At 57.6% G+C, this 27,235-nt stretch overlaps 1 protein-coding gene across 14 annotated transcripts in view; it reads right to left on the reverse strand.

The window, feature by feature from the left end:
* The window catches only part of HDAC5 (histone deacetylase 5), a 37,534-nt gene extending 13,537 nt beyond the window's left edge, over nucleotides 1-23,997 (reverse strand). For 3 of the 14 annotated variants that reach the window (XR_016388787.1, XM_089899977.1, XM_089899981.1), the window contains exons 1-2: nucleotides 11,300-11,959; nucleotides 46-305 (exon numbers count right to left, since the gene is read on the reverse strand). Coding sequence is in view for 13 of the 14 variants with exons in the window: in XM_089899977.1 (XP_089756103.1) it covers nucleotides 46-305; nucleotides 11,300-11,450 (411 nt within the window). In the remaining variant the exon portion in view is untranslated. Of the gene's footprint in view, nucleotides 1-45; nucleotides 306-5,100; nucleotides 5,513-11,299; nucleotides 12,332-12,645; nucleotides 12,730-18,236; nucleotides 18,448-23,832 lie in introns of those variants that run through there. The other 11 variants (XM_089899982.1, XM_089899980.1, XM_022565073.3 and 8 more) reach the window with 11 other exon arrangements.
* Nucleotides 23,998-27,235: the final 3,238 nt, after the last annotated feature.

The following is a 27,235-nucleotide window of genomic DNA, read 5'->3' on the forward strand; positions in this document are numbered from 1 at the left end:
CAGAGGTCTGGGTGGCCCCCCACCCCCGCGCCCTCCCTCGCTCACCTTGAGGTGCTTCTGCAGCTGGACCTCATGCTGCCGGGTCAGGTGGTCGTGCTGTTTCTGGAACTCAGCGAACAGGAGCTGCTTCTGCAGCTGCTGCTGCTGCTTGAGCGCCAGGAGCTCCTGTTGTAGCTGCTGCTCCCGCAGCGCGGGGTCCACGGGGCCTGCCAGCGCACCCCGCAGCTCCACGGGGCTGGGGCTGCCTCCTCCCCCGCCCCCCATGGAGCTGGGCATGGCTCCTGGCAGCACCGGCTTCACCTCCACTGCGGGGAGAAGAGACAGGAAGGGGTCAGTGGGCCATCCCAGACCCCACAGGGCCCTGGCTGCTATGCCTGGGGCCCAGAAAGCTACCAGGCAGGACTACTAGAGCCAAAGAGAATGGGGGAGGGGGGAGTCAAATCCCTCTGCTCTGTGGATACAACCTTCTGCCTTAATTAAATGAGATCGAAGCCATGAACTTCACTAAGAAAACGTGCAGGGCTTCCCTGGTGGCGCAGTGGTTAAGAATCCACCTGCCGATGCAGGGCACACGGGTTCGAGCCCTGGTCCGGGAAAATCCCACATGCCGCAGAGCAACTAAGCCCGTGCGCCACAACTACTGAAGCCCGCGTGCCTAGAGCCTGTGCTCCGCAACAAGAGAAGCCACCGCAATGAGAAGCCCACGCACTGCAATGAAGAGCAGCCCCTGCTCACCGCAACTAGAGAAAGCTCGCATGCAGCAACGAAGACCCAACACAGCCAAAATTAAATAAATAAATCTATTAAAAAAAGAAAAAAGAGAGAAAACATGCATAAGCAAAGCAGGGTACCTGGAAGATCACGAGTGTTCAACGAAGAATATCGTCATTGATAGTTAAGGCCACTGGGCATTTTATGTGAGTTACTTTAGTGATAAGGAAACTGAGGTTTAGAGAGGTGTAAGTAACATGACCAAAGACATACAGCCAGGTGATCAATGAACCAAGATGTGATTCCAAACCCTATACTTTTTTTGTTTGTTTGTTTGTTTGTCTGCGGTACGCGGGCATCTCACTATTGTGGCCTCTCCCGTTGCGGAGCACAGGCTCCGGACGCGCAGGCTCAGCGGCCATGGCTCACGGGCCCAGCCGCTCCGCGGCATGTGGGATCTTCCCGGACCGGGGCACGAACCCATGTCCCCCGCATCGGCAGGCGGGCTCTCAACCACTGCGCCACCAGGGAAGCCCCAAATCCTATACTTTTAACCACCGTCCTTCCTGTGCCTCCTCCCCCACCTCTCAACACCACACAATCCCTGCCAAGAGGCCTATATACTACAGGAGAAACCGAGGCACAGACGTTAGTTCTAGAACTAACGTGGCTAGCAGCCAGGGACCTCACTAAGCCCAGGAGAGGCCTGTGGAGACCCTCTGGGCATCCCTATTCGTTCCCCTTTTCTCTGCCCCACACTCAGCTAGGGCAGATGGGGCGGGCAGGAGAGGCTATGGGAATACGGGGTGGGGTGGGAGCAGGAGGCCGCAGGAAAAGGGGGGGGTGCAGGGCTGCACCAAACCAGGGACAGGAGGGGGCTGGGAGTCAGACTCGCTTCCTTTGCTGGATTATCTCCTTTCAACAGTTTTATTGTAATTACCCTGAAAATGCCGCTATATATAGACTGAGCCAAACAGCAGCTGTGCCTGGGGGGAGGGGGGAAAGAGAGAGAGAATGGGCGGGCAGGCGCAGGGAGGAGGTGGGAGGAGGAGACAGGAAAGGAAAGGGAATCAGACAGGAAGAAGGGTAATGGCAGGGGGGGCTGGCTGGAGCCAAGGCACAGATCTCAGAACTCCAGTCCCAGGGAGAACCCGCGGGGAAAGGGGAAAGGGGTGGAGGGAACTGCTGGGTCCCAAGACCTTGCGTCCAGGCCCCCATGTGGACCATGGACCAAGGGGCCCCAGGAAGTGGCAAAAGATTCCAATGGGCTTATGGGAAAGATGGGTCTCGACCTCTCGATGCCTGTATACTGTCCTCTGGTCACTGAATGTCACTCTCCACCACTGCCCTACGGTTGCCAGGGCAACTGGGCAAACACCACGCCAGCAGGGAGCCCCAAGCCCAGCCCACACCCCACAAAGCCTCCTGACGCCTGCAGGAAAGGGAAGGCAAGCTACCCACTGCCTGGAAAGGAGGAAGTGAGAGAGGCAGGGCCAGACCGTCTTGTTTCTTTTCCACTTCTTTCTCCAAAGACAGCCCTCACTTTCCCCACTCCAGCCCAGGGAGGCCACAGGGAGCTGGGCAGACTTTCCGGTGGCAAGGAGGCCCACTCCAGCCCAGGCCTGCAGAAGGAGAGACCCCACCATCCTGATGGCTGCCGGTGTCCCCTGCCCTCGCGAGCAGGCCTCTGCCCAGGCCCCCACTGCCATCTCTTATCAGGAGTGGAGAGGGAGCCGGGAGGGGGGCTAAAGGCTGAGCTAAGAAAGGCTCCCACACCCACTGCAGTCTGTGAGCCTGGATCTCTCCAGGGAGCCTGCACTGAATGAGTGTCCCCCCAAGGCAGGGACAAGGCCTGCTGAAGGCCAAGGCCATGCTACCCTCATGGCTGAACATGGCTCCTGGGACCCACTAGAGATGGCAGAGGGAAGGTGGCCTGAGCATAGTATCTTTCATGCTCCCCATTAGCCCTTCTTCCCCCAGCACTGCCGGGCACATTCCTCTGTGGTTTGCCCGCCAGCCACACTGACGACTCTGCGGCCACAAGGCCAGAGCCACATCTGCAGGAGTGGCCAGATGTGACCAGGAGGGTGGGGTTACACACACACACACACACACACACACACACACACACACACTCACTTACTTTCCCTCCTAACCCATGTCCTGCCCCAGCACCAGGAGGAAAGGCCCTGGGAAACTACAGAGGCCCTTTCTGGAGGTGGCCGGCCCTGTCCAGGGTGCAAAAGTAGGGTGGCAGCAAGGAACCAGCAGCCAGCCTCAGGTGTCCCCAGCCCTGGAAACACTCAGCAAGGTCCCAGGCTGGCCGGAGTGTTATCTGTTCCTAGGCAAGGCTGGCTTGGCCCATGGCACTCTGATCACTCAGCCAAGAGGTGGACAGGCTTCAACCTGCTGCTCCCGGCAGTGCCGGGGCTGTGGGAGCCGGATGCCAGCCCGCCCGCCCGCCCAGGGAAGGGCAGGGGTCCAAGTGCTCCTGGCTCCCAGCAGATAACCCTGCTTGGGCTGGAACTGCCGCCAGCAGTGCTGGCTTCCCTTGCAGGAGCCCTGCAGAGAGGGCACGGGCTCAGGCGAGGGGACTCTCCCACCAGGGCTCCCGCACAGCCGCTGCTGCCGCTGCCACCGCGGCAGAGATGCTAGGTCCTGTGCTGCGGTCGCAGCCTCAGTCCCATTGGTATGCAGGTGGCGGGGCGGTCGGCGGGCTCTGCCACACAGCCTTGTTCCCACACAAGCAGGAAGCACGAGCGACTGGGAATGTTACTCTGCAGGCCCTGTGGGGCCTGGACAGGATGCAGCAGCCCGTGGGTCTGCAGGTAGTAGCCCGGCTCCATCCAAGATGGAAGGGGCTGCGGCTGGACAGCTGGAGTCAGGGAAAGGGTGGGGGGAGGCACAGAGCGCCCCAAATGCAGTTTTCTGGGCATGACACCTAGAGTGTGGCTGGCCTTGCTCCCCCTCGAGGATCTGTGCCCTCTGCAAGCTTAGCATGAGCAGAGCTGGTGGCAGTGGCTGCCTTGAGAACCAAGCACCTGGAAGGGGAAATGGGAGTGTCATGATAGGAGGAGGCTCTCGACCACCTCCTGGTGGACTGAGAAAGGTGGCAGGACCTCTGGAAAGGGAAGAAAGTAGATGGAGGAACACTGGTCCCTAAGAGGACAGGCTGGGGACTCTGGCCAGCAAAGGCCTGGGAAGGGGTCACATGGGAGGGCACGGCCTCCTACCCCAGGCCTCCTCCTGACAGAGAGCTGCAGAAGTGGAGAGGAAGCCGGTAACTGACCCAGGGACCTCCTGCAGAGGCAGACAGAAGGGTTCAGGTCTGCCCGCTCCATACTTCTCCCCTTCCGGGGACTCTGACCCTGCCTCCTGGGAGCTGTGGCCTTAGGAACTGGCAGCAAGAGCATCCTGTCCTCCAGCCTTCGGAAGGACTAACCAACACTGCCTCCCTGGAGAAGCCCCGGCCCAGGCAGCTGGGTGGGCAGCCATCAGAAGGGCCCCGCACACACCAGGCTCTGGCTTAGAGCAGACCACTCTGCCCAGCTCATGCGTACAACTGAGCAGCGCCAGTGATACTTTAGCGACACTTCCTTCCCATCTAGCTGGGCTTCCGATCTCTCCATGAGCCCCATTGCGCCATCAGCCCAGCGGGGGCTCCCACAGCAGATTCTCTGGGCAGTACAGCCAGGGATACCCTGACTCCTCGGGGCGGGGGCGGGGCCGGGGGGGGGGGAAGGATGACGCAGGTGCTGACAGCGTAACCTCTGGGATGACTGCCAGCACAGGCTTAGACTAAAAAGAGAGTGTCCAGGCAAAGGGACACTGCCCCCGAGCAGACAAGGGGTTCTAGGACACCAAGAGCAGGTTTTTAGCAGCACCTTTGGGAAAAGGGTTCAAAATAAAAACCAAGGTCAAGCCTTCCTCCTGCTCTGAACACACCACAGGCCATGCCCCAGCTCCCAGCCTTCTCTTGGAGAAGTCACCAACTCCAGTATCCCTGTGACCCAAACCCTAGCAGCAAGGAAATGGTACCTTGAGTTCCCCCTGGAGAAGCACCACAGTGGGTAGACTGACCTGGTAGACCTAAGAAGCTGAACAATTGGCTCTAAAAAGACCCTGCTCCCAGAAGCCACCAGCCACAGAAGGCCGGGGGGAGGAGGGGAGCCAGGGTACACAGAGTTTGAGGGAGGGGTGAATTAAGCGGTTTGGAATGTCTACACAGGATGAAAATGAGGCCTCTGCAGAGAAGCCCTGGATCTGAAGAGCTACTACCCCCAACAAAAAGAGCGAAGAGGGAGAAAGGGGAGGGTTCATCTGCTTCAGCTGCCTCATGTCACAGACAAGGAAACCAAGCCTCTCAGGCTGCTGTGCAGGAGATCTCACCATTTAAGTCGCAGGGACTCAAACCCAGGTGTCCCGGCTCCCAGCTCAGGCGGGCTCCGTCTGAACACTAACCTACGCAGTGCTAACTCCAGTGCAGGGCATCCCAGGTGCTCAGCAAGAGCCAGCCCTAGAGAACTGGCCCCTCTGGAGAGGCAACAGGCTGGCAGCCCACTCTAGAGGGCAGTGCCTTCCACCAGCACCCAGGCCCTCAGGAGCTCCCTCAGCAGTCTGGGGTGTCAGCAGCTTCCTTAAATGTCACATGACCTCGTTCTGTTCCTCTGGAGAATGGGAAAAGGCTCTTGTCCCCTTGCTGGCCTTGAGGGATCTTGGAAGGAGGCAGGGAACAGCATTTCACACTCCTCCCCATGACGCCGATGACCCCTCCCCACCAAGGACGGTTTCCCATGATCTATTTCTGTGCTCTTACGTGACTAGGGAGGCCAATTTAGGCTCGACAGGTTCTACCACAACGCAGACAGTATTTCCACATGTGCGAGCTGGGGATGACGCTCACCTAGCAATTTTCCCAACTCCCCATGCAGCGCGAGCCAACACACATCACGTAATGGTTAAGAGCGAGGGCTCTGGAATAAGAGAAGACCAGGGTTCAAGTCAGCCTCTGCCACTTCCCAGGGCAAGACACCAAGCCCCTCCTTGTGCTGCGTGCGGGCATCTGTGAAATGGGAGGAAGAACAGCACCCACCTCCCAGAGCTGCTAGGGCTCCGGAGAGATAACACGTGCAGTGGGGCTTGGCGCAGAGCCTGGGAAAATCTCAGGAGGTACTAGTAGAGGCTATTAATGGCTGACATTTGTGTGTGTCCTGGACCCCTCTGGCGGTCTAGTGAAGCCTAAGCTCTCTTAGCGCTCTCATTTCAGACCGTCCCAAGGTCACTCTGTGGTCCTGTCCCAATCAAAGGCCTTCCAGTGGGCCCCACGCAAGCTGGAGCAGCCGGCAGCTGGATCCCAGCGCAGGAGGAGGCATCCCTGGGAAGAGCCTCCTCCCGATGGCAGCGCTTCCTAGCCTGTCTCTCCGGCCTCCCCTGCCTTGTTAGCTCCAAGAAGGGCCACCCTGTCCTCTGAGGCTCAGCCCACAGCGGTGGGATCCCTCAGTCCCTTAAAAGCATTACTTAACACAGCTGAACACAAGCTTTGGTCCCTGCTCTGGGGCCCCAGCTCCCGGCACTCAGAAAGCCTTTCCAGGTATCTGGAAACTTTGCTGTGCCTGCTGCAGGCAACACCCCTCTTCCCCAGGACCATTCTACATCCACCTGGGGCCAGGACTCGGGTGACCCGAAGCCCCTCTTAGGCGGAAGCAACGTGAAACTGATGTCAAAGACTTAGAATGTCACTGAAGGAAGTGCCAGCCGGATCAGCCACTCAACTCCCCCAGTTGACAGAGGAGGAAAGGAAAGCCACAGATGGAAGAAATTCATCCAAAGTCACCTGGAAAGGAGGCAGAGGAGCCGGGGCTTAACCCTGGGTCTTCTGGTTCTCTCTTGCCCCCCACCAAAACCCAGGAGAAATCTTGAAGGCTGTTCCTGAACTTAATGACAGCAGGGAGTCAAACTCCGTATGAAGGATCCAGGGATCTAGATGGGAGACCTGGTTGGCCCCAGAACCCCAGAGCCGAGAGTGCAGGGGAAAAGGGGGCCAAGTGAACGGAACCCCCAGAAACCTTGAGGTAGACTGTGCCTCTCAAGGACCTTAAGCTTAAGGGATGCAGAGCCCTGGTGGAAGGCACAAAGCATCTCTCACCGGCAAAAACAGAGTTAGTCACTGGTCTTGAGCAGCTCTCTGGAGGAGAAGTAGACTCACTTCTCCCAGCCCAGCCATTTCCAGGAAACACTTGGGCACTAAGCTAGAAGCAATTAAAAGGCACACTAACCGTTCAAAGTCTGCAAATGTTGCTGGGACTGCTCGCTCCACACCTGGGGTGGACAGCAGGGGCTCCAGGGCAGGAGCTCTGCCTGCACTACTCCCCGAACACAGCCCAGCCCGGAGCATCCAGCAGAGCGCCCTGTCCCCCTGGCCACTTGTCATAATCCCCTGCCCCGCTGGGATTTAGACACCTGCTCCCCAGTGTCTTAAGACATCCTCCGTCTCCAGACTGCCAGGCTGCTGGGAGCTGGATTTGAATCTGACTGAGGCAACAGCCTCCCTCTCTCTGCAGCTGGCCTTCTCCCAAGAGTCCCAAAGCCCATCGAGGCCTTCTAGGGAGACTGGTGACATCCACGGGCAGGCTGCTAGGCCCCATGACCCCTGTCCATAGGACCCCTGCCCATACTCCAAGCACGGTCTGAGCCTACTCACATCAAAATCATCTGAGATGTGTTAAAAATGCTGGTTCCTGGGCTGCCCTACGGAATCCGAACCTTGGGGTGGGGGGGGGGTAAGGCTTGGGAATCCACATTTTAATAGCTCCCCTCGGTAATTCTGTGGCAACTGAAAGTTTGAGAACTACTTTCTCACAGTGTCCCCCGCTGGCCGCATTTCTGCTGCCAACCTGACAGCTGTTACAGCTGTGTGCGTGGACACGGTTAATCTGATTTCCTGTCTGGCAGCTGTGCAGCAGGGAAGGGACAGCTGAGGGTCTCAAAAACAAGAAGAGGGGATGGGGTGGGGGGGATGGGGGCAGGGGAGGCTGTCTGAATGGGACAGGGTGTTCAACTTTGTTCCTGAGCCCCCTTCTCCCCCCTTGGGCCGAAATCCCTACAGGGAGGGAAACAGCTGATCCAGCGGCCCCCAGTATTGGTAGAAAACAGTCTCCTCCCAGAAACTTCAGGAGCCCCCCAAGACCAGAATGGTCTCTCTGGTCGAGGAGCACAAACTTTGGAAGCAACAGAGGCAGACCCACCAAATAAGGCTGTGCAGGCTGTGTACTGCACAAGGGCACCCAACTGAAGGGGCAAGTTGGGGGCTGAAGTCTAGCCCATGCTCCCAGTGCTAAGCCATGCACTCTGGCTTGAGGATACAGCCACCTGGAAGAAGGGCCGCCTTTAAGACATTTGTACAGGGAAGCTCTTGTATGGGTTAGACGTCGCCCTACACAAAGCCCTGAGTCGGAAGCCCAGCCGTCATTTACTCTGGGACCTTGCGCAAGCTCCTTAACTTCTCAGATCCTCCTCAATTGTAAAACATAGCTATTAATACCTTTCCGAGGGAGATAAGGTAAGGAAAGCACCCTAATACCCATCATTTAGTAGATTATAATATTAATTCCCCTCCCACCCCAGTCTCGCACTTCCAACCTACCCACACCCCTATGCCTACACACCCACCTACCTAGCCAAGCTTGGAATGGTATGAAGAACATGAAGAAGAATATCCAGGGGGAAACCTCAATACCAAAACCAAACCCCATGGCACTTCCCAACATCCATAGCATCCCTTCCTGGCATAAGCGGGATTCACACCCTCCCTCACTGGGGAAAGAAGACTCCTCCTCCACGCCTGCTTTTAACATCCTACACATTGCCCAAGCAGCAGCGCGCTGCCCAGTCCAGGCCAGAAGGAAATCCAAGGCCCAACAGAAGCGAGGCAGGGGATCCCCCAGCACTGCATCCCTGGGAAGCCCTCACCAGAGTTCAAGCTCCTGGGCTCCCCGAGCCGGGACCGAGCCTGTACGAGAGGGGTGTCCACTGTGTGCTGGGCTGTTGCGGGAGGAGCCAGGCAGAGACCCCATCTATCAAGGAAGACCTGACAGCACTAGCAGAAGCTGTGTTTTGTCCCCGTCCTCAAGCAGGAACAGAGGAGAGCCCCCACATCCTTCGTGGGCTCGCCTGCCAAGACTCTGGCTCACCCACCAGGGTAACTTACCATATCTGTCTATTCACCTAGAGGACCAAGCCTCAGAATAGAGCCCAGGAACCCTGCTGTGAACCCTGGATGCCAGTCCCCTCAAGCAACACCCCTCAAGCAACATTCATTCATCCATGTGCCCGGCACTGTGCTAAGTGCGCACAAGACAGTCCAGAGAGCCAAGGATGCCCCTAAAATAAGGCTCCAAAGACTTACTGCTGGAGTGGGCAGAGAGTTCAGGGCAGACGCCCACCCTGGAAAGCCCCTTTTCCTCAAGCCCTCGGGCTGGGGAGGCCTGGCAACACACACTGCCCAAGAAGCGTCCCTGGACACCTGCTTTTTTAGCCACAGGCTTTTGCATCCTGTCTGGAGACTGATCAAGAGATGGAGAGAGGAGGTGGCGGGGGAGGGTTGGGGGGGGAACACCAGGCTGCCTGGCCCTCATGGCCGTGTTTATCCGGGGTGGATTTTTTTTTAACCCAAAGGTTAAAGCGTTTCTATTTGAAACATCTATTTACATTCCAGAGTCCAAAAAAAAAAAACAAGGCAGCCGAGCTCCAGGCCTATATCTGTCCCCAGCCGCGTCACAGACACAGCATCAGAGCTGCGCAGGGGGAACATTCTTAGCCCTCTCCCCGAGCCGCTGAGGTGACTCACGCCTCCCTCCTGCCAGCATGGACCACGCCACCGCTCAGAAGGCTAGGCAGTGTGCATGTGTCGGGGTGGGGGGAGGGACTGGCTGGGGGGGGTCTATGCAGGGACAGGGAGCCTTAGGGAAGGGATGGGATCAGCAGGGTTCCAGCCTGCAAGGACTCTGGGGCCCAACTAGAAAGAGGATGAGAGAACGTGCTGAGGAGGAAACTTCAGGCCAAGCGCCAACTGCTTCTGGGAGGCAAGGGGCAGTGGGGACAGGATGGGTGGACTGCTATGGCATCTGCCGAATGGGGTAGAACCACCCCCCAGGCAGATGCTCTGCACAGTCAGCCCTTTGCTTGGCAAGGGACCACCTTGACTCCCAGAGGCTTCAGGATAGGAGTGAGCAGGCAGGTCTTTAGCTAGAGCTGTGAGCTCCACTAGACCAGGGCTAGAACGGCCCTCTGCGTTTACACCCCTCCCAGGGGACTGTGCAGAGACTCTGCACGGCTGGCCCCAAGGTTCCACCCCCCCCATCCCAGGGGCCTGCACGGGGACTCTCAGGGCTGGTCCCCAGGGTTATGCCATGACCTGAGGAGACTACATGGGCATCCCTGCTCAGGCAGATGGTAGGCTTGAAGGCTTTTCCAAATGTTCCCCAAACCTCCATCCTCTCACACATCCCAGTCCAGCTGCAACCTTATCCCTGGACAGCTTAGAGTCAAATCACTGGCACTTGCACAGGCACATGGCTCCCACCTTCCAGTTCAAAGCCTGGGACCCACACCCACACATCCAGAGGCAAAGACTCCCCATACATACACACACAGATGCCCACACCCAAGTGCCAAGCCACTGCCAGGAGGGGCCAAGCGGGCATGGGTCCAGCAGGCCCCTCCCTAGAGGAAGCATCTTGTGGTACCGGCCTGGTGGGGAGGCTGTGCCAGGAAGGCCTGATGCTGCCAACAGGTTCCCGGGAGGGAGGGAAGGAGTGGCTCGGCTCTGGGGGACACCACCCCCAGCCAAGAGCCAAAAAGGTCCCCGCTGAGAAGGTGGGAGGGCTAGGGAGTCCTCAAGCCCTATGAGCCTGAGTAACATTCCTTCATCCTCATGGGCTGAGAATAAACCAAAGCTTGGGGGTAGGAGAGGTATGGTGGAGCCAGAAGCCAAGGCAGCCAAGGCCCCCAACATCCCAGCTGCCGGCCTCTGCCTACCTCCACCACAACTGCATCAAGCCTCCTCCCCAGGTGTGTGATTCCCAGGGCACTCCTGACTGAGCACCGGCAGAAATCACTGCACTGGACCCTCTGACCCTAAGAACCCAGCCAGAGGAGTGGGGGTAGCCTTTATTCTTATGGACACTCGGGCTATGGGTTCCTCCCTTGTCCAGACCCGGGGAGCAGGCAGCCTGGAGGCAGGTCACTGACCCACTTCCTCCCCTCTGACCATGGTGCCAACTAGGCCAGGATCCTCTAGTAATCCACAGCCCCCAGCAGCTGATGTCGACCCTGCCTGAGGCCGAAGGGACTCGAGGAGACTCAGCAGAGCACAGCTGGAGGGCATGGTGGGGGGGCAGGTTTCGGCCCAGGGACAGCAGGGAAGCCCATCCCAGTAAGCACACCTCCCCTGACTGCACGTATCCTCAACAAAGACCTCCAGGAAGATCTAAGCAGGACCCCGTCTGGGCGAGACTTGGAGCCAGACGCTCAGCCCCAGAGACAAGGATGCCCAATGGCAGAGGGCAGGCGGGGACACCGAGGCACTTACCTGCCACAGGGAGGCCATGTAGAGGGGTCCGAGGCAGGATTTCCAAGGATGGTTCCCGGCCTGGCATCCCATCTGCTGAGAAACAGGATTCCGTCTCATAGATGGTCTGCAGCATCTCCACAAGCCCCTGAGCCTTGGGCACCAACAGCATGCCCGGCAGGGGGCCGCCTGAGGCGGGAGTCGGCCAAAGGGAAGGTGGCTGGGCGGGGCCCTCGCTGCTCAGGGGCTCCCTCAGGCCACTGCTGCTGGGACCCGCGCTGTGGGGAGGTGCCTCATCCGGCCTGGGCACTGCAGGCGGCAGGAGGAGCCAGGAGCCCCAGAGCCACAGGCCCAGCTCCCTGCTAGAGGGGCATCCAACCACTGGCCCTTCCAGAGCTCCCAGAAGCGGGTATGGCTGAGCACTCAGGGGACAGGAAGGGGAGCTGAGCAGGCAGGCGGGCTCTCTGCGTTCCCTCCCAGCCCTGGGTGACAGCTCTGGGCCCGGCTCCCTGCTCCTCCTTCCCGAATGAGCCGCCGGCAGCTGGCAGGAGACTGAAATAGCAGTTGGGGGAGGGCCCTGTCTATAAATAGGTGGAGCATGCTCAGGGAGCCGCCGGCCGGCTGCCAGGAGCCCGGGCCTGGCGGAGGCCCCAAGTGGGGGAGGGGGAGGCGCGTTCCACCCCAGGAGGAAGCGCCAGGCAGGGGGATGGGGACAGGGGAGGGCCTGCATTCACGGCCAACGCCACAGAGCCGGGTGGCCAGAGCCTGCGCTGGGGAAGGGCACACGCTGGAATACCCACGCATCTGGGAGCAGCTCTGGTGCTGCTCTTGGCAGGCGAGGGGCTTAGAGACCCAAAAGCCAGATTTCCTCCACTATCTGCCCTCTCGCCATCCAGAGCAAGTAAGGGAGCTGGAAGGGTCTGGGAGAGGGTGGCAGACAGGGCCACCTGGCCTAAACTTGCATCTTCCCTGGAGTCCCTCTAACAGCCGACGGATGGGAGTTGATTTAATTTCTGCCCTTTTTCCGAGCTGGGGGGTGGCTCCCCCACCCCCTCGATCAGCAGGGAGACCCCCAAGCAGCAGCTAAAGGGCAGCTCCCGCCTACCCATTAGGGGTGTCACCTCCAGAGGCTGCTCGGCTTCCTTCCAGGGGGCAGGGAGACTCTTCCTGGACAGGCCTCACCCCACCCAGGGAAGGGCACCTGGGAGCACCTGCCCGTTCTCAGAGCACAGGTAGCTCTTCCTGTGGCAGTGTGCCAGGTGTAATGCTAAGAGCAGCACATACATCACCTCGTTTATTCTGCACGATGACCTCAGAAGAGAGGTGCAGACGGGGAAACCGAGGCACAGAGAGATGAAGTCGCTCACCCTAGGTCATACAGCTGTTTCAGTGGTAGGTCTGGGATGTCTGAAGTTCAAGTCTGAGCTCTAACCACCACAGCCCACTGCCTCCTGCACAGGGAGCACACGAAGCTGCCCCAGGGTTTCCATTAACAGGTATAATGACCCCCAGTACCCAGGCAGGAAGAGACTTGAGGTTGGAGCCCCTTCAAGAAGAGTCAAGGGGCTGCCAGCATCCAGCCCTTCCCCACCAGCCACCAGCCCCAGGCCTGACAGAGCAGCCCCGGCTCCTGGGGCCCTGCTGGCACCTAAGGCTAGAGCGCCATGAGGACTGGTGACACCCGCCTACCCAGCCCACTGCTGGCCCATCCCTCCTCCTGAGGTTGTGCCTCCCACTTGGCCCCCTGACCTCACTGGAGCCTTTTAATAGCCTGGTTATTCCTGGGTCTGTGTCCCCCTCCCCCTTCCTGACGTCACAGTGGCTATTTTGGAGCCCCCTCCTGGCCCCCTTTGCCCCCAACTCTAGGCATGGAGCCAGGGACACCTGTCCTCTCCCTGGACTGGATGACCTCACCCTCCTGTCGGGAGCCCAGGAGGAGCTGGCCAACCAAGGACACAGTAGCTGTGGCTCCTGCCAGCTGGGGATGGCAAAGGGGCCTCCTGCCCTCAGGTGGGGGGGATCACATGGATGGGTAAGTGGCAGAGGTGGGCTTTCCCAGGCCCTAGACTGGCTGGCAAGATGTATATTGAGGGAGTTGGAGGTCAACAGGAACGAAACAAAGCTCTGGAGCCTCAGCTTCTCAGTCAGGGCAGACTCCAGAAAACTGGTGATGGAGCAATGCTCCCCACAGGGCTCTGGAGTTGGTGGACATTTCAGGGTAGGTCTGGGGACTTTGCTCAGCACCCCTTGCCCCAATCTCATCCTAGCCAACCAGGCTCTCTCAAGAGCAAGGGAAGGGAAGGTCAAGGTCTCCTTAACAGGTGACAGGCAGCAGACTCAAGGGAACCCAGAAAGCTGGGGGCAGCAGCCCCTCCCAGCCAGGACTCCACCCACCCACGCTGAAAGCAACCAGAAGGGCTGGCTAGCCCTGTCCTGACTCTCTCTGCCTGCCCCAGGCACAGAAGGGTATGGTAGGGCAGCCCTGTTCTGGAAGAGAGGAAATCATCAGTTACAGTGACTCAAAAGCAGGGGCCCCAGAACGTGGAGCAGTCAGAAACCTAAGGAAACACAACTCCCTGTTTAGGAAAGCTGGGAGCACCCAGGAGACTGGGCACACAGAGGTGGCCAGAGCCGGGGACTCAGGGCAGTTCCCAGCGCTACTATGACTTCCAGTAACAGCTTGAAGTGGGAAGTGAAGTGTCAGACACAGCCAGACAATCCTCAGTGTAGTTCCCAGAATCCTCCAGGGGAATAAGACAGGAGGCCTGGGATGGGGACGTGTCTTTTTTTTTCTTCGGAGATTCAAGTCATGCAACAAAGTCTTCCTAATGTCTAATCTCAATCCTTCTCGCTTTATAGCCCCTCTCCTTGTGGTTCATGTCTCTTCTCCATCCCCACGCATCTAGCTCTCCCATGTGTCATCCCACAAACCTTACAGAGCACCCACAAAGCGTGGGTTACAGGAGCCTCATTAGGAACAGGCACCGACCTCTCCCTGGTGCCGCAATGACCTTGCTCACTCTGCTCCCTCCCCTGGAGGCTGGGCTCAGGCCTCCTAACCCTCTAAATCTGGAGGAGGAGAACCTAATGTGGCTCCTTGAGCTCTTGAAGGCTCCCACTTCCTGGGCTCAAGAGGCTGGAGTGGGGGCCTGACCGAAAAGAAAAAAGCAAAGTCTGCTCTGTGCACAGTAAAAAAGCCAAGGGCTGGCCGGGGAGCACCCCAGATGGAGTGTGGGGTGCCAGCTGCCCTGGGGTCCTGGAGATATAGGGCCTGCCTGCCCTCCGGTTCTCCCCGGCCCTTGGAGCCCAGTCATGCTGGAGCCCGTCAGCATCGCCCAGGAGCTGCCATGCGCCAGGTCCCATGCTAGGTGCTGGCCGAACCGTCTCATTTGAGACCAAGTCTGGGAAAAATGTGAACACCTACTTTGGCATCTTGCACATCCCCTCAGGGTTGACCCTGCCTCCTCCGGACATCCCGCGCTAAGCCTTCAATCCCTCTGGAATGATGGGACAGGGGAGGGGAGAGTGGGGCAGATCCTGATCTATAGTGAGCACAGAGGTGTGCCAGGGGGGCATCTAAGTGGAGAAGGGACACCAGAGTCCACTTCCCAGACCCCCCGCCCCACGCCGACTCTGACCCACTTTCTCCACCTTCCCTGGGGGCTCAGAGGCAGAGCCCAAGGCTGGGAGGCGGGACGCCAAGGTTCCTGGCTCCACCCCACGCCTATGCCCCAGTTTCTCTGGTCACCCAGAAAGGAGGGGGCAGCCAGGAAAGGGAAGGAGAGAAAGTGTGCAGCGAGCTGGGAGGTGCTGGGCAGGCAGGTGTTGTCGTGAAGCTTCTCTCCCTCCCAAGCTGGGGCTAAGGAACCTGGCCACCTTCTCTCCTGGGGCCCTGTCGCCACACAGACTGGCTCGAGCCTCACCCTTGCCCTCTCCTCTGGGCAACAGCATGGAAGACAGGGCGGTGACCAGAGTGGGCCCAGGCCCCAGGGCAGCTCTTCCAGGCTGGCCAGGGGCACATTCTGTCAGTCCTTCAGTCCCACTAAGGGGAGCAGAAATGAAAATAAAGCCTCGCTCCTCAAGTCCCCTGTTGCCTGAAGAGAAGCCAGACCCCAGGCAGTGGCCTCCTCAGGGAAGCGGGCAGCCCATCAGTGGCTCTGCCTGTACTCCCGAGACTGCAAGAGAGGCGAATCAGGTCAAACGCTGGCCCTCGGCCCAGCCCAGAGGTAAGTGGATCAGCTCCCACTCCCCGGGGAGGACGGCTGAGCCCCAGAAGTAAATCTCTCCAAATCTCTACCTGCCACCCCTCACCCGGAATGTGCTCTCTTACTAACTTGTTTGCTATGAAGGCCAGGATGGACCATCTTCTATTTTTCTTTTCCAAACAGGAAAGTTCCTGCACTGAGAGAAATGGAGGGAAACTGCCCCTCACCCAGGCCTGCCGTTCTGCGCCCTAAGGAGAGAGAAGTGAGTCTCGGGAGGGGGTGGGAGGTGCTCAGGGGCCGGGGCACCCAGGCCCCGGGTACTAACCATTCTCATCCCCACCTCTATCCCCAGCCCCACAGCCTCATGCTCTTCCTGGGGCACCCTGTGAGGTGTCTACCCGGGATGTGGACACCCAGCTACAATTCATGGTTTCATTTGACTTCCGTGGAGTCCAAGCATGTGGTTTCCAGGCTTCTGCCAGGCGCCGGACACCCGCAGCCCCAGCCCAGATGCCACCCTGAGCTCTGGGAATGACAGATGCTGGGCCCCTCGAAGGGGGAGGCTGTGTGGAGGCTGGCCCTCTCCCTGGGCCAGAGCAGCTGGAACTCCACAAGCGGGCGAGCCAGGCCCAAAGCCCCAGGAAAACTCGGTGGGAAAGACTTCAGGGCGCTGCCCTGAACAATGACGACGATCCCAGCTCTGAGGTCTGGCCACAGTCCTAAAACCAGCTTCTCAATCTCTGGCCCCCTCTCTTTCTCCCTCCTTCCTGAACACGAGAAGACGGCATCTCCCCCTGCTGGGGGGAGCGGGAAAGCCAGCCAGGAGGCACGGCCAATTCCATAGGCCCCACTCGAGGCCCCTCCTGGCCCGGCTCAGCGCAGATGGATACCTCCAGCCCCTGCCAGCCCTGGCACCAGTGGCTACAAGGGGGGACTCGGACCACCTGCATGTGGAAAGGCAACCCACTGACCTGATCTATCTGAGGCTGGTTATCTCAGCCTTTCACTGTAAGGGAATAAAATCCCAAAGCTGGAAGACGTCCTCCCCAAGCCACCAACGGATGCCTCTGGGAGGTTCCTGTTCCCTTGGCCAAGGGTTAGACCCCAGGCCCGGTGTGACTGGAAGTGGCTCCTGGACAGGTCAGCATAGTAGCTCAGGAAGGGAGTGCTTGGCACCCCTGCCGGGCACAACTGACCCTGCAAGGGGCAGTGTCCAGCTGAGATGGCCGAGGGGCTGATGAGAACCCACCAGGCCTCTCCTTCCCTTCGCCAGCCCAGCCTCAGAGGAGGAAGCAGGAAGTCAGGGCAGCCCCCCTCCAGCACCAGAGTCACACAGACCTCTCCACGTCTAACACCTGGCACAGCCCCTGCAGGGGGAATGGAGGCAGGCAGAGGCGGGAGGACCTGAGGGGGAGCCTCAGACCCTGCAGGAGGGGGCCCATTGGCAAAGCTGACCTGGTTAAGTCTCAGGAGCCCAGCCTCCTCCAGCTGGCTCTCTACTCTGTCTGTGCCCGGGGTATGTCATGCTGGAAAGGGAAAGGGGAGGGGGCACAGCCTTGACCAAAACAAATGTCACAAAGCCAAGCAGTCCCGCCAGCTTCGGCTTCCGCCCTGGGGCTGTGGTCAGGGCCACAGGTCGCCAGCAGGGGAGCCTCACAACAGGAAGCATGAGATTGAGCAGAGTGACGAGGACAGGGAGCGAGAGGCAAAGGGGCCTGGATCCCTCCCTGGTGCTGCTTCAGTACCGTCCTGCAAGTGGGTTTTGGTCTCTAGGCCCTAGTTTCCCTATCTCTAAAGAAGGAGAAATAGCTCCCACGCCTACAGAAAAAGATGTTAAGTGACCGGATGGCCTGTGGGGGGGGGGTTAAAGTTGAGCAAGATGGACTCTGATCCTTTAAGTCTGTGCAGAAGGAGACAGCCAAGGAGGGAAGGCAGTTATTACTCTGACCACACTGACCCAAGACCCCCCTGTGAAACTCCTGAGGGTCCAGCTCAGGCCATTTGGACACACCCTCACGGGCACAAACCCAGACCCACCCGTACACAAAGCTGCCTGGAGTCCCACCCATAGACTATTTCTGGAAGCACTAGGCAGGCTCCCACGAGCAGAGGGGAATAAGAAACCTCAGAGACCCCAACTTAGGACTCTCCCATGTCCAGGGCATGTCTACCTGGACTCAAAGGAGAGAGCCAAGTCTCCCCCGCCAACATGTCACTGCATGCCCACCCCAATACCACATATCCCAACATAGGCTAAGGCTGAAGGCCCTGCAAAGCTCCACTAAGAATAAAGTAAGGAACACAGAGAAACACTCCACCAGGAAGAGAGGACACCACCACAAAAAAGGAAGCTGCACATTCAGCTATCATAGGGAACTTCTTCCAACATCATCCCCGGACCGCCTGCAGAGGTTCAGGGGCACACATCCCCCTCAGCCCTGCCTGTCTTGGTGAACAGGGCAGGGTGGCACGGAATTGAAGGCCCCTGAGTTGAGAGGGCAGGCCTGGGGACAGAGTTGAACCCATGCCCTCCCAGGGCCAGGCTGGACCGTCAACCCATCAGTTTCAGGTCTACCCCATGGTCAATAACTTTGGGTTTGCCTCTGTCCTTTTCTCACGATGATTCTCCACTCCTGACCCCTTGTTCCCTTACGGCTCAGACCCTGAAGGGCAGCTGGCCTGGGCTGGATACCCATACAGCCCATTACATCCAAAGCCACCCCAGGTGCCTTCTCCAGCCTCCCAGCTCTTACCCGACTCGGTGGGAGAGTTCATGCCGGCTCTGGGCCCGCAGGAAGCTGGCGTTGGGGGCTGGGACGGGAGGGGGTGGAGCTGCGGTGATGTCAAGAGAGACAGACGATAACAGACAGACGGACGGGACAGGAGCCCGGGGCCGCTGTGCCTCTAACGCCCATCCGAGGCCATCCTTCGGGGCGAGGCAGTCAGGCACTCAGAACGGCATCCCTGGGGAGAGATGGAGCAGGGTTAGAGGTCCCCAACTCTGGAATCTGAGAGTCGAAGGAGACCTTGGAGCTTGTCAGTTACACCTAGGGAAGAGAGGGAGGGCCATGGGCCCAGGGGCACAGAACTGGACCAGACCCTGGTTTCTTCTCTTTCTAATTGGTGAGGACGTCAGCCCTCAAGGGAAGGGAAATGGCTACAGTAGCCACAACAAAATTCTTTTTTAGGTGACAATGTCCACTGCCAGGTGGGGAGACCTCACAGACTCCCAAAGGTGCCTGACGTGGGAGATGGTGCTCACCAAAGGAGAAACTGCAGGGAAAGTGCTTCTGACCTCTGTCCAGGGCAGTGGGGAGACGCAGGGCTGATCTGGAGCCCCTCGCAGAACTTAAGGGAGAGACTGGTATCCCAGCCCCAGTAGCCTGAGGTGGGACTCTCATCTTCTCCCTACTCCCTGATCCTTGTGCCACCCAACTCTGGAAACGTGATGTGCTTCTGTCTTGGTCTCCCCCATTCAACAACAGGTCAGAAAAAAGAGGGCAACAATGTTTTTCCTCTGCCCATTAACCATGCTGTTTCCAAGAATTTCGAAAGACAGAGACATTCATCCCACATCCGGTGCCCTCTGGACTGGGGGTCCAAGGCCCAAGCCCAGGGCCTTGTGTGTGTTGTATAGGTTGTGCCCTGTGCAACGAGGTCTGAAATCCAGCCTTTGCTCTGCCTGCCAAGCTACACAGGCTAAATCCACCCAGAATAAGGGACACCGTTTTCCAGTTTGTACAAAGGCACCAAAAGGCCCAGCAGTATACCTGCTGAGGCCAATATAGTAAGAGAGGATGTCCCCGTATTACAGGACCATGAGTTTGCCAACCTGTCCCCACCTCTCCAGCTCCCCACCTCGCTCCAGCCCCACAGCTAGTCCTCAAGCCTCAGACACTACACACGCACCCACCTGGGCCCATCCCTAAACAGTCCACGATCCACCCTAGACACGATCTCGTTCGTTTTCTTCCAGATGAAGGCAGGCCCTCCAACACCCAGTGAAATCGAGGTAGCTGGAAGCGATCGATGAGGCCGAGATTTAAACCCTAACTCTGCTCCCCAAACTAGGAAGAGACAATCAGCTCCAGCCCAGGACAGCCCACCTCCTGGCAGGATAAATTCTCAGTAAGCTCTGCATTCTCAAGGATTGCCAGGTGTGGGGTCCATTTGGAGCCGAGGAGCGCAGGAGTCAGCCACGGCAGGGACACAGGAACATACACACAGACATGCACACACGTATGCCATGCAAAGAGTAGGAAGACCTCAAGTCCTCCTAGGCCTGCTGCCCCCTAGGTTTGGACTCTGTAGCTGGAGCAAGGTGCACTCAGATGGGGAGGTGGGAGGAGGCAGAGAGAAGGGGCTGAATTGCTCCCAGCAGGTACAGGTGTGGGGCAAGGACAAAAGAGGCTGCGCAGGACTGGGGCCAAGCTCAGGAAGGTGGCAGGTGGGCTTGTTGGTGCCCTGGCAGGGCCCGCGTGGGCAGATAGCTCAGCCCATGCCCACCCCGGGGCTGGCGTCCAGCCCTGCTCACACCCTTTCCCATGGGCTGGGGAACACAGGTTCAGAAATTCCCACGATTCCCAGCAGCCCGAGTGCCCCAGCCCATCTCCTTAGTGAAAGGAACCTCCACAACAGGGCACTCAGGAGGGGCAGAGCCTCCATGGTACACAATCTATGTTAAGATCTGCCCTGAGCCCCCATTTTCCTCACCCCCTGGGGAGAAGAGGAAGGGAGGGGCTCCTAGAACTCCCAAGGGGCTCAGGACTCTGTTAGGCTGCACTCCTGCCCACCCTGCAGGATGCAGCAGGACCCCGGACCCCCATCCACCTGTGGAGAGTGTCTGCCAACACCCCCATCAAGCCTCCCTGGGAAACAAAGCAGCATTCACGGTCTAATCAGGACAGACAGGACAGGTATAGATTTTTGACTAAGGAGGGCCATGCAAGGGGAAAGGGCAGCTTTATGGTTAAAACCTGAGCTGTTGGGTGCCTCCTCAGCCAGAGAAACTCACTGCTGACCATTTGTTATAGGAAGGTCTTGGTGGGCAGTCAGGGACCAGGGGCTGTGTGGCTCCTGGCACTTCGATGCCAAACCAGTGAGCAGCCTGGCTTCCGTGACATCACAAGTAGGCAGACCCCAGGGCCCTGGCCCCATCCCCTGAGAGCTCTCTCTTCCAGTCAGACCTCTGTCCCACTCCAGGATCCAAACCCACTTCCCACCTCCAGCCAGGACGGCAGGTAACCTGCTGCATCTCACCCTACAAGCTCATGGCTAAGCCGGGGAGGAAAGGCAAAAACCCTAGGGGAATATCCCGCACTCCATTCACGAGCAATAAAAACTCTGGCAGAGGGTGGCAGGAGAAGGGCAGACAAGTGAGGGAGATGAGGAGGATGCAATGCCTCAAAGGCCAGAAGTTCACAATGCTGCCCTGCAGGTATCTTGTCCCTCAAGGAAGCTGAACTCCAGCACCACCAGGCAGCCGCTCTGCCAACACACCAGCTCCGGCCCTGCTAGAGGCAGGCCCAAGTCCTGAGCACTGAGGCTGGGGACCTGTCCCCAGGTCAAGGCAGCCAGGTGAGCTGTCTGAACCAAATCCTGTGAGCCTGAGACTGCTCACAATATGAGATGTGCCCCAAAGATGTCATCAGAAAGCTACAAGCCCAGACATCCCATCCCAAGGCACAAAGGAACTCTCATCTTGACCCCTTCTGACCGTGGCCACGGCTGATCGCTTTCCCCAGCCTCCAAAAGCTTCCATCGCCGTGTGCCTTCCCCCAAGCTGGCCCACCAGAAGCCTACAGATGATCAGAGCCAGGAGGGATGGCTGACTTGAATGTCCAGGGCCCAAACTAACGGAGGGGGGAGGGCAACAGGGGAGGAAAAAAGGCACCAGGCTGACAAATTCATTTTTGCAATCGGCCCATTTCTGTTTGTCTGCTCAGACGCAGCTCCAGGCATCTGCACAAGCCAGATGGAGGAGGCTGCTATTTCTAGAAAAAGAAAAAGGGTGGGGGGGGGGGGTGAGAGGGGAGGGAGGGGCAAGACGGAGGCAAAGGGCAGAAGACCAGGTCTGTTTGCCCTAAAACCTCACACAGAACGGTACCCCCTCACCAGCACTACCAGACAGAGTCCCCATCCAAGAAACGCCTGGGGCCGAGGCTGGGGTGAGGTGGGGTGGGGGAGAAGAAAGGCAGAGAAAGTTTAATTAGCCAAACTCGGCTACAATAGGCCCCCTCACGGGCTGCATCAGGTTTTCATTCATGAGCAAGCAACAGTGCTCCAAAAATGCCAAGAACCGCACCCCCTCGCCGTCTCTCCCCCACCCCCCACCAACAGGAGCGCGTCCTCCAGCAGGCTGGCTGAGCCTGATGCCGTGTTCCAGACATCCCCCCTCAAAGGGATGTGAGTAGGAAGAATTAATTATTAAAGAGCAGCTGGTACTTCGGCACCAACTGCACTCCCCCCAGCTCCTATAGCTGATGCCCCCTCCCCCCTGCAGAAACACAAACTCCCCGCCCCACACCACCCCCCCAGCCCCAGCCCCCATTTCTAAGCACACAGCTAAGATGCCACCCCTAGGGGAGGGAATGCAAACCTTTGTCTCTGCAGTTACTTAGAGAGGGTGGGGCATGTGATAGTGCTGCCCCCCCCCTTACTCCATCCAGCCACAGAGAAGGATATATTGGGAAGGGGAGGCTGGCACGGAGCTAACATGTCTTCCATCCTTGCCCCCAAGTAAACTGCACCTGGTAGGTCTCTCTGGCTCCTGGCAGGCATACATTCCCGGCATATAGTGGAGACGCTAGGGGCCCACCCCTCTAACTCAGAGACGCCCACCCTGCCTTGTCTGGACACAGCCCAGATCCAAGTCCAAGGGGAGATAGAGCAAAGAGAAGATTCAAGAGAAGGGGCAGGAGGCAAACTAAGGGCTCCCCAAGCTTTGTGTTTAAGAGGAAGAGGAAGGAAGGAAGACTGAAATGAAGAAGCGGGCAGCCCCCAACATGGCTCACCCACCATCCCCAGCCCAGCCCAGCCCAGCCCAGCGCCTAAACAGCCAGCATAGGCTCAGGGCCCCTGTTGCCTGGAACTCGAACTGAGGACCCTCCCTGCCTACATCCTCTGAACCTGAGGAGGCCCAGGGCAGGACCCAGCTCCAGGCTCCAGTCCTGCAAAGCAGTCTGGTCATGGGTCCTTCTGGCTAAGACTCCTGATCTCCCACCCCCTGCCTCCTTTTGTTCCTATGGTCTGCTCCATCCTTCCCTCCCAGTTGGACCCTGAACCCAGTCACCACCATCATCACCCCCAGTCGCCAAAGCTCATTCCAGGCCCCAGAAGCACAGTGGTCACTGTCAGAGTGGTGGGTCTCTTGAGCACCCCCAAGAGCAACTGCAGCTGCTACTCTTCCTCTTTAGGGACACACCTCATCTCAGAAGGCCAACGGGGGACATCAGGTGGTCATCTCCTCCCCCAAATGGGGTGCTCCCACCTTCCCCTCTTCTCTCCCCACAACCAGACTCCCAGATTAATTACTTATCACCCAGCCAATTCTCATCTTCCCCAGGGGCCCAGGGAAGGGTGGGGTGGGGAAGCAGCCTACCCAAGTTAAAAGGCACAGGCAGTGTCCCTCTCTCTGTGAGATACAGACCCAGGATGAAAAACGGGGGGCCTCCACCCCAGACAAGAAAGGGGGCAGCTTTCATCTCCTAGCTCTCTCTCTCTGGCTCCAGGGTGTCAGACGGAGAAGAGGGTGGGAACAAACGCAGTAACGCCTCACGGGGGAGGGGGTGAGAATAATGGGAGAGAGAAGTGAGGTGGGCCTGCAGGCCCCCTCCTCAAGCACGGATGTCAAGGACACAAAATCAAGGATGCGTTCTGAGGTATGGCTAGAAGCGCTGTGGGGTGGGCAGCGCCCCTCACCTCAGAGTACCAAGAAAGGGTGTCCAGCGAAGAGGGCTTTGCACAGAATCCGGGTGCAGGGCTCAAAACGCCCTGCAACGCACCACGCGTCTCCCGGGAGAGGGCAAATCAGACATCCCCGGCCGGTCTCCCGGCCATCTGGGGGTGTAGGTAGCGGGAAGACGGGCCCCTCCCTTACCTGCAGGGAAGGCGCCCCTGCCTGGGAGGGGCGGGGAGGGGCGCGCGCAGTAACCCAGAGGCCCGGCTACCGGCTGGCGATGCTCCCGGGGGGCGCCTACTGGCACCCGGGCGCCGGGAGGGAAGAAGGGGGGCGCGGAGCGCGACGCGCGCTCGGGGAGCCCGCGGGCAGCGACGGCGGGAGGAGGGGGCGCCGCGTCGAGTCCGGGGAGCCTGGGGGAGATGGGATCGGGGCTGGTGGGGCGCGCTCACCCCCTGCGGCTCGAGCTCCGGCTTCGCGGGCGGCGGCGGCAGCAGCGGCGGCGGCAGCAGCGGCAGCACCTCTTCGACGGCTCCTCCATCTTTGCGGCGGCTCCTCCGGCTCCGCTCGCCGCCGCCACCAACAACAACATTCGAGACGTCACTGCCGTCACGTGACTCGACCCGGAGCTAAAAATAGACCCAGACCACCCCCCCACACACACACCCCCACCCCCAGCTTCAGGCACCAGCAACCCCTCCCCTCCTTCTTGGCCCTCCCCGCCGGGCGGGGCCAACAGCGCCACCGTGACAGCTTCTAAAAGGGCCAGTACCCAGCAAAGAGTTGGGCTGGGGAGAGGAAGGAAGGCAAGGGATCGGAGCCCTGGGAGTAGTGGTTGAAGGAGCCCTGGGAGTAGCGGTTGAAGGAGCGCTGCAGGCGTACGGGCCTGGCTGCTGGGGGCTCGGCGTTTGGGATGCACGATTTTCCTGCCTGCGCTTCCTCCACTTCCTTTTCAAACCGTGGATGGTGCAATCGTTGCCTGCCTAAGCGGCTCCCTAACACGCCCTCCCGCGGTGGGGGAGGGGAACTGGGGATGGATTCCTAGGGGCTGGGAGGGCCGTGGAGGCCCCAGCTAGGGGTCCAGGCTGGGGGTGGATGTCTGGGACAAGTCTCGAACCCGCCAGTTCCGACCGCACACGCTAAATGTGTGCCAAGAAAAAAAAAGAAAAAAAAAAAAAAAAAGAATGGGAAAGGCCAGGGTAGAGCTGTAATGTAGTAATAGTCCAAGGCCTTCAAAGGGAAGACTTCCGGTCCCTGGCTTCGGTGCTATCCTCTTCTACAGCTCCCCTTAGAACACAATATGAGTATGTGTGATAGAACCTAGGTGGTTTGTCAGTGACCCGGTAATTCCACTAACGAAAATGTATTCTAAGGAAATAAATATTGTTGTGTTCAAAACTGAGTATAGAAGGAAAGAGATCGCTTCTAATGATGTGAAAAGTTGGAAGCAACCTAAAGATCCATCAGTAGGGGATTGGCAAATAAACTAAGGCACATCCATTCAGAGGAATACCATCCAGATCCAGACATTTAAAATGATATGTCCATATTGACCTGAAAAGGTGCTCAAGGTATACGGTTCTCTTGAAAATCAGAAATCAAACAAGTACTACAGAATTGTTCCATTATTATAAACAACAAAAAACTAGATCCATATGTCTGAATATGTTTGTATATCAAAAAGCCTATAAGAATATATGCAAAATATTTACCTTTGCTTTCCTCTTTATCTCTTTCTGTATAGCTGAAATTTTGCCACTATCATGTGTTACTTTCTGATCGGAAAAAGTGAATATATAAATGTTTCTGTAATAAATTTATTTATTTTTGGCTGCACTGGGTCTTCGGTGCTGTGTGCGGGCTTTCTCTGGTTGCGGTGAGTAGGGGCTACTCTTCATTGTGGTGCGCGGGCTTCTCACTGCGGTGGCTTCTCTTGTTGCGGAGCACGGGCTCTAGGCTTGCGGACTTCAGTAGCTGCAGCACACAGGCTCAGTAGTTGTGGTTCGCAGGCTCTAGAGTGCAGGCTCAATAGTTGTGGTGCACGGGCTCAGTTGTTCTGCAGCATGTGGGATCCTCCCAGACCAGGACTTGAACCTGTGTCCCCTGCACTGGCAGGCGGATTCTTAACCACTGCACCATCAGGGAAGCCCAATGTTCTGTAATAAATGATAAAGGTTCTTCCTACAAAGTATCTCATGAATAGGTCCCACCTGTCTTCATCCCCACCCCTTTTCTGAAGCCAAATCATGCCTCACCTGAGATACTATAGCTGCCTCCCCAACCAGTCCACTCCCCACATCCATCCCAGCCTTCTCCCGAAGTCAGAATGACCTTTTTGGAACACAAATCTAATCAAGGGAGGGCTTAAAACCTTTCCAATTTTGTCACCGAAATCTGTATCTGTCCCAGAAGAGTGGTTTTCAAACTTTAGGGTACTCACAAATTACCTAAGGAACATGTTCAAAATGCTGATTCCGGAACCCCACTGACAGAGGTGGGGATGGGGATGGGCCTAGAATCTTCACTTTTAGTAAGTACCACAGGGAATTTTGCTGCAGCTGGTCATACTTCTCATACTTGGATAAAAAACAGCCTAGAAGCTTCTACATGATCTGGTCCCACCTCACCTCACTTCCCTTAGCTCTCTATACTCCAGCCATTGTGGCTTTCTCTCATGTCCGTGAATAGTGTGTCCCTTGCTCCCCAGGACCTTTGCGCAGGCTGTTTTTTCTTTCTGGAATGCTCCCTTCCCCTCTTCTCTTTGCCAAGCTAACTCTTACTCATCCATAGAGCTCAATTAAATATCACTTCTTAGGACTCTGCACTTTCACTGCCAAGGGCCTGGGTTCAATCCCTGGTCAGGGAACCAAGATCCCACAAGCTGCAAGGGCGTGATCCAAAAAAACATCACTTTCTATAAGAGGTCTTCCTTGGTCCTTTGATTAAATAAGATCCTCTTGTTACATGTGCTTTCCTTTTTAAAAAAATATTTATTTATTTATTTTTGCTGCGTTGGGTCTTCATTGCTGCGTGGGCTTTCTATAGCTGTGGAGGGCGGGGGCTATTCTTTGTTGTGGTGCGCGGGCTTCTCATTGCGGTGGCTTCTCTTGTTGTGGAGCACGGGCTCTAGGCACGCGGGCTTCAGTAGTTGTGGCAGGCGGGCTCAGTAGTTGTGGCTCACAGACTTAGTTGCTCCGCGGCATGTGGGATCTTCCCAGACCAGGGATCAAACCCGTGCCCCCTGCATTGGCAGGCAGATTCTTATCCACTGCGCCACCAGGGAAGCCCACATATGCTTTCACTGATGCTGATAACAATTTGTAACTATACATCTATTTATGGCATATGGCATCTCTTCCCCTAATGAGTGTTAAATGACTTAGCCAGGATAAGCACTTTTTGACTGTGGACTCTGAGCAGAAAGGCCACCCCAACAAAGTCATCCTGTGTCACTCCAAGACAGGGGTCTTCTTGCCTCTATCCTGTAATGATGGTGCCATCCATTTCCTGTTATTCTTGTGCAATCTTATGATGTCTCTTGGGTGGTTAGGTTGGGTTGGGATTTTGCTTTTTCAGTGCATATATTTTACCTCCCCAAGCAGAGTATGAGCCACTTGAGAAAAGCCGTAAGATCATATATATTTTGTTGCCTTTCCAGCACCTAGCACATCACCTGACATATAGCAGATAAAGTTTCAGGGACACTGAAGACTCTGGAATTTCTTCTCTCAAGATCTCAGAACATGGGGAAGAATCTCCCCATGTGGTATGATAGATGTCAGTAACTGTCTTATGGCCAGGCCCTTTCCATTCCGCAGATTAAGGGACTGAGGCTCAGAGAAGCTAAATAACTTG

Source organism: Delphinapterus leucas, chromosome 19, assembly GCF_059928025.1.
Source record: "Delphinapterus leucas isolate spDelLeu-1000000601 "Yukka" chromosome 19, BTC_Dleu_Yukka2, whole genome shotgun sequence".
Lineage (NCBI taxonomy): Eukaryota > Metazoa > Chordata > Mammalia > Artiodactyla > Monodontidae > Delphinapterus > Delphinapterus leucas.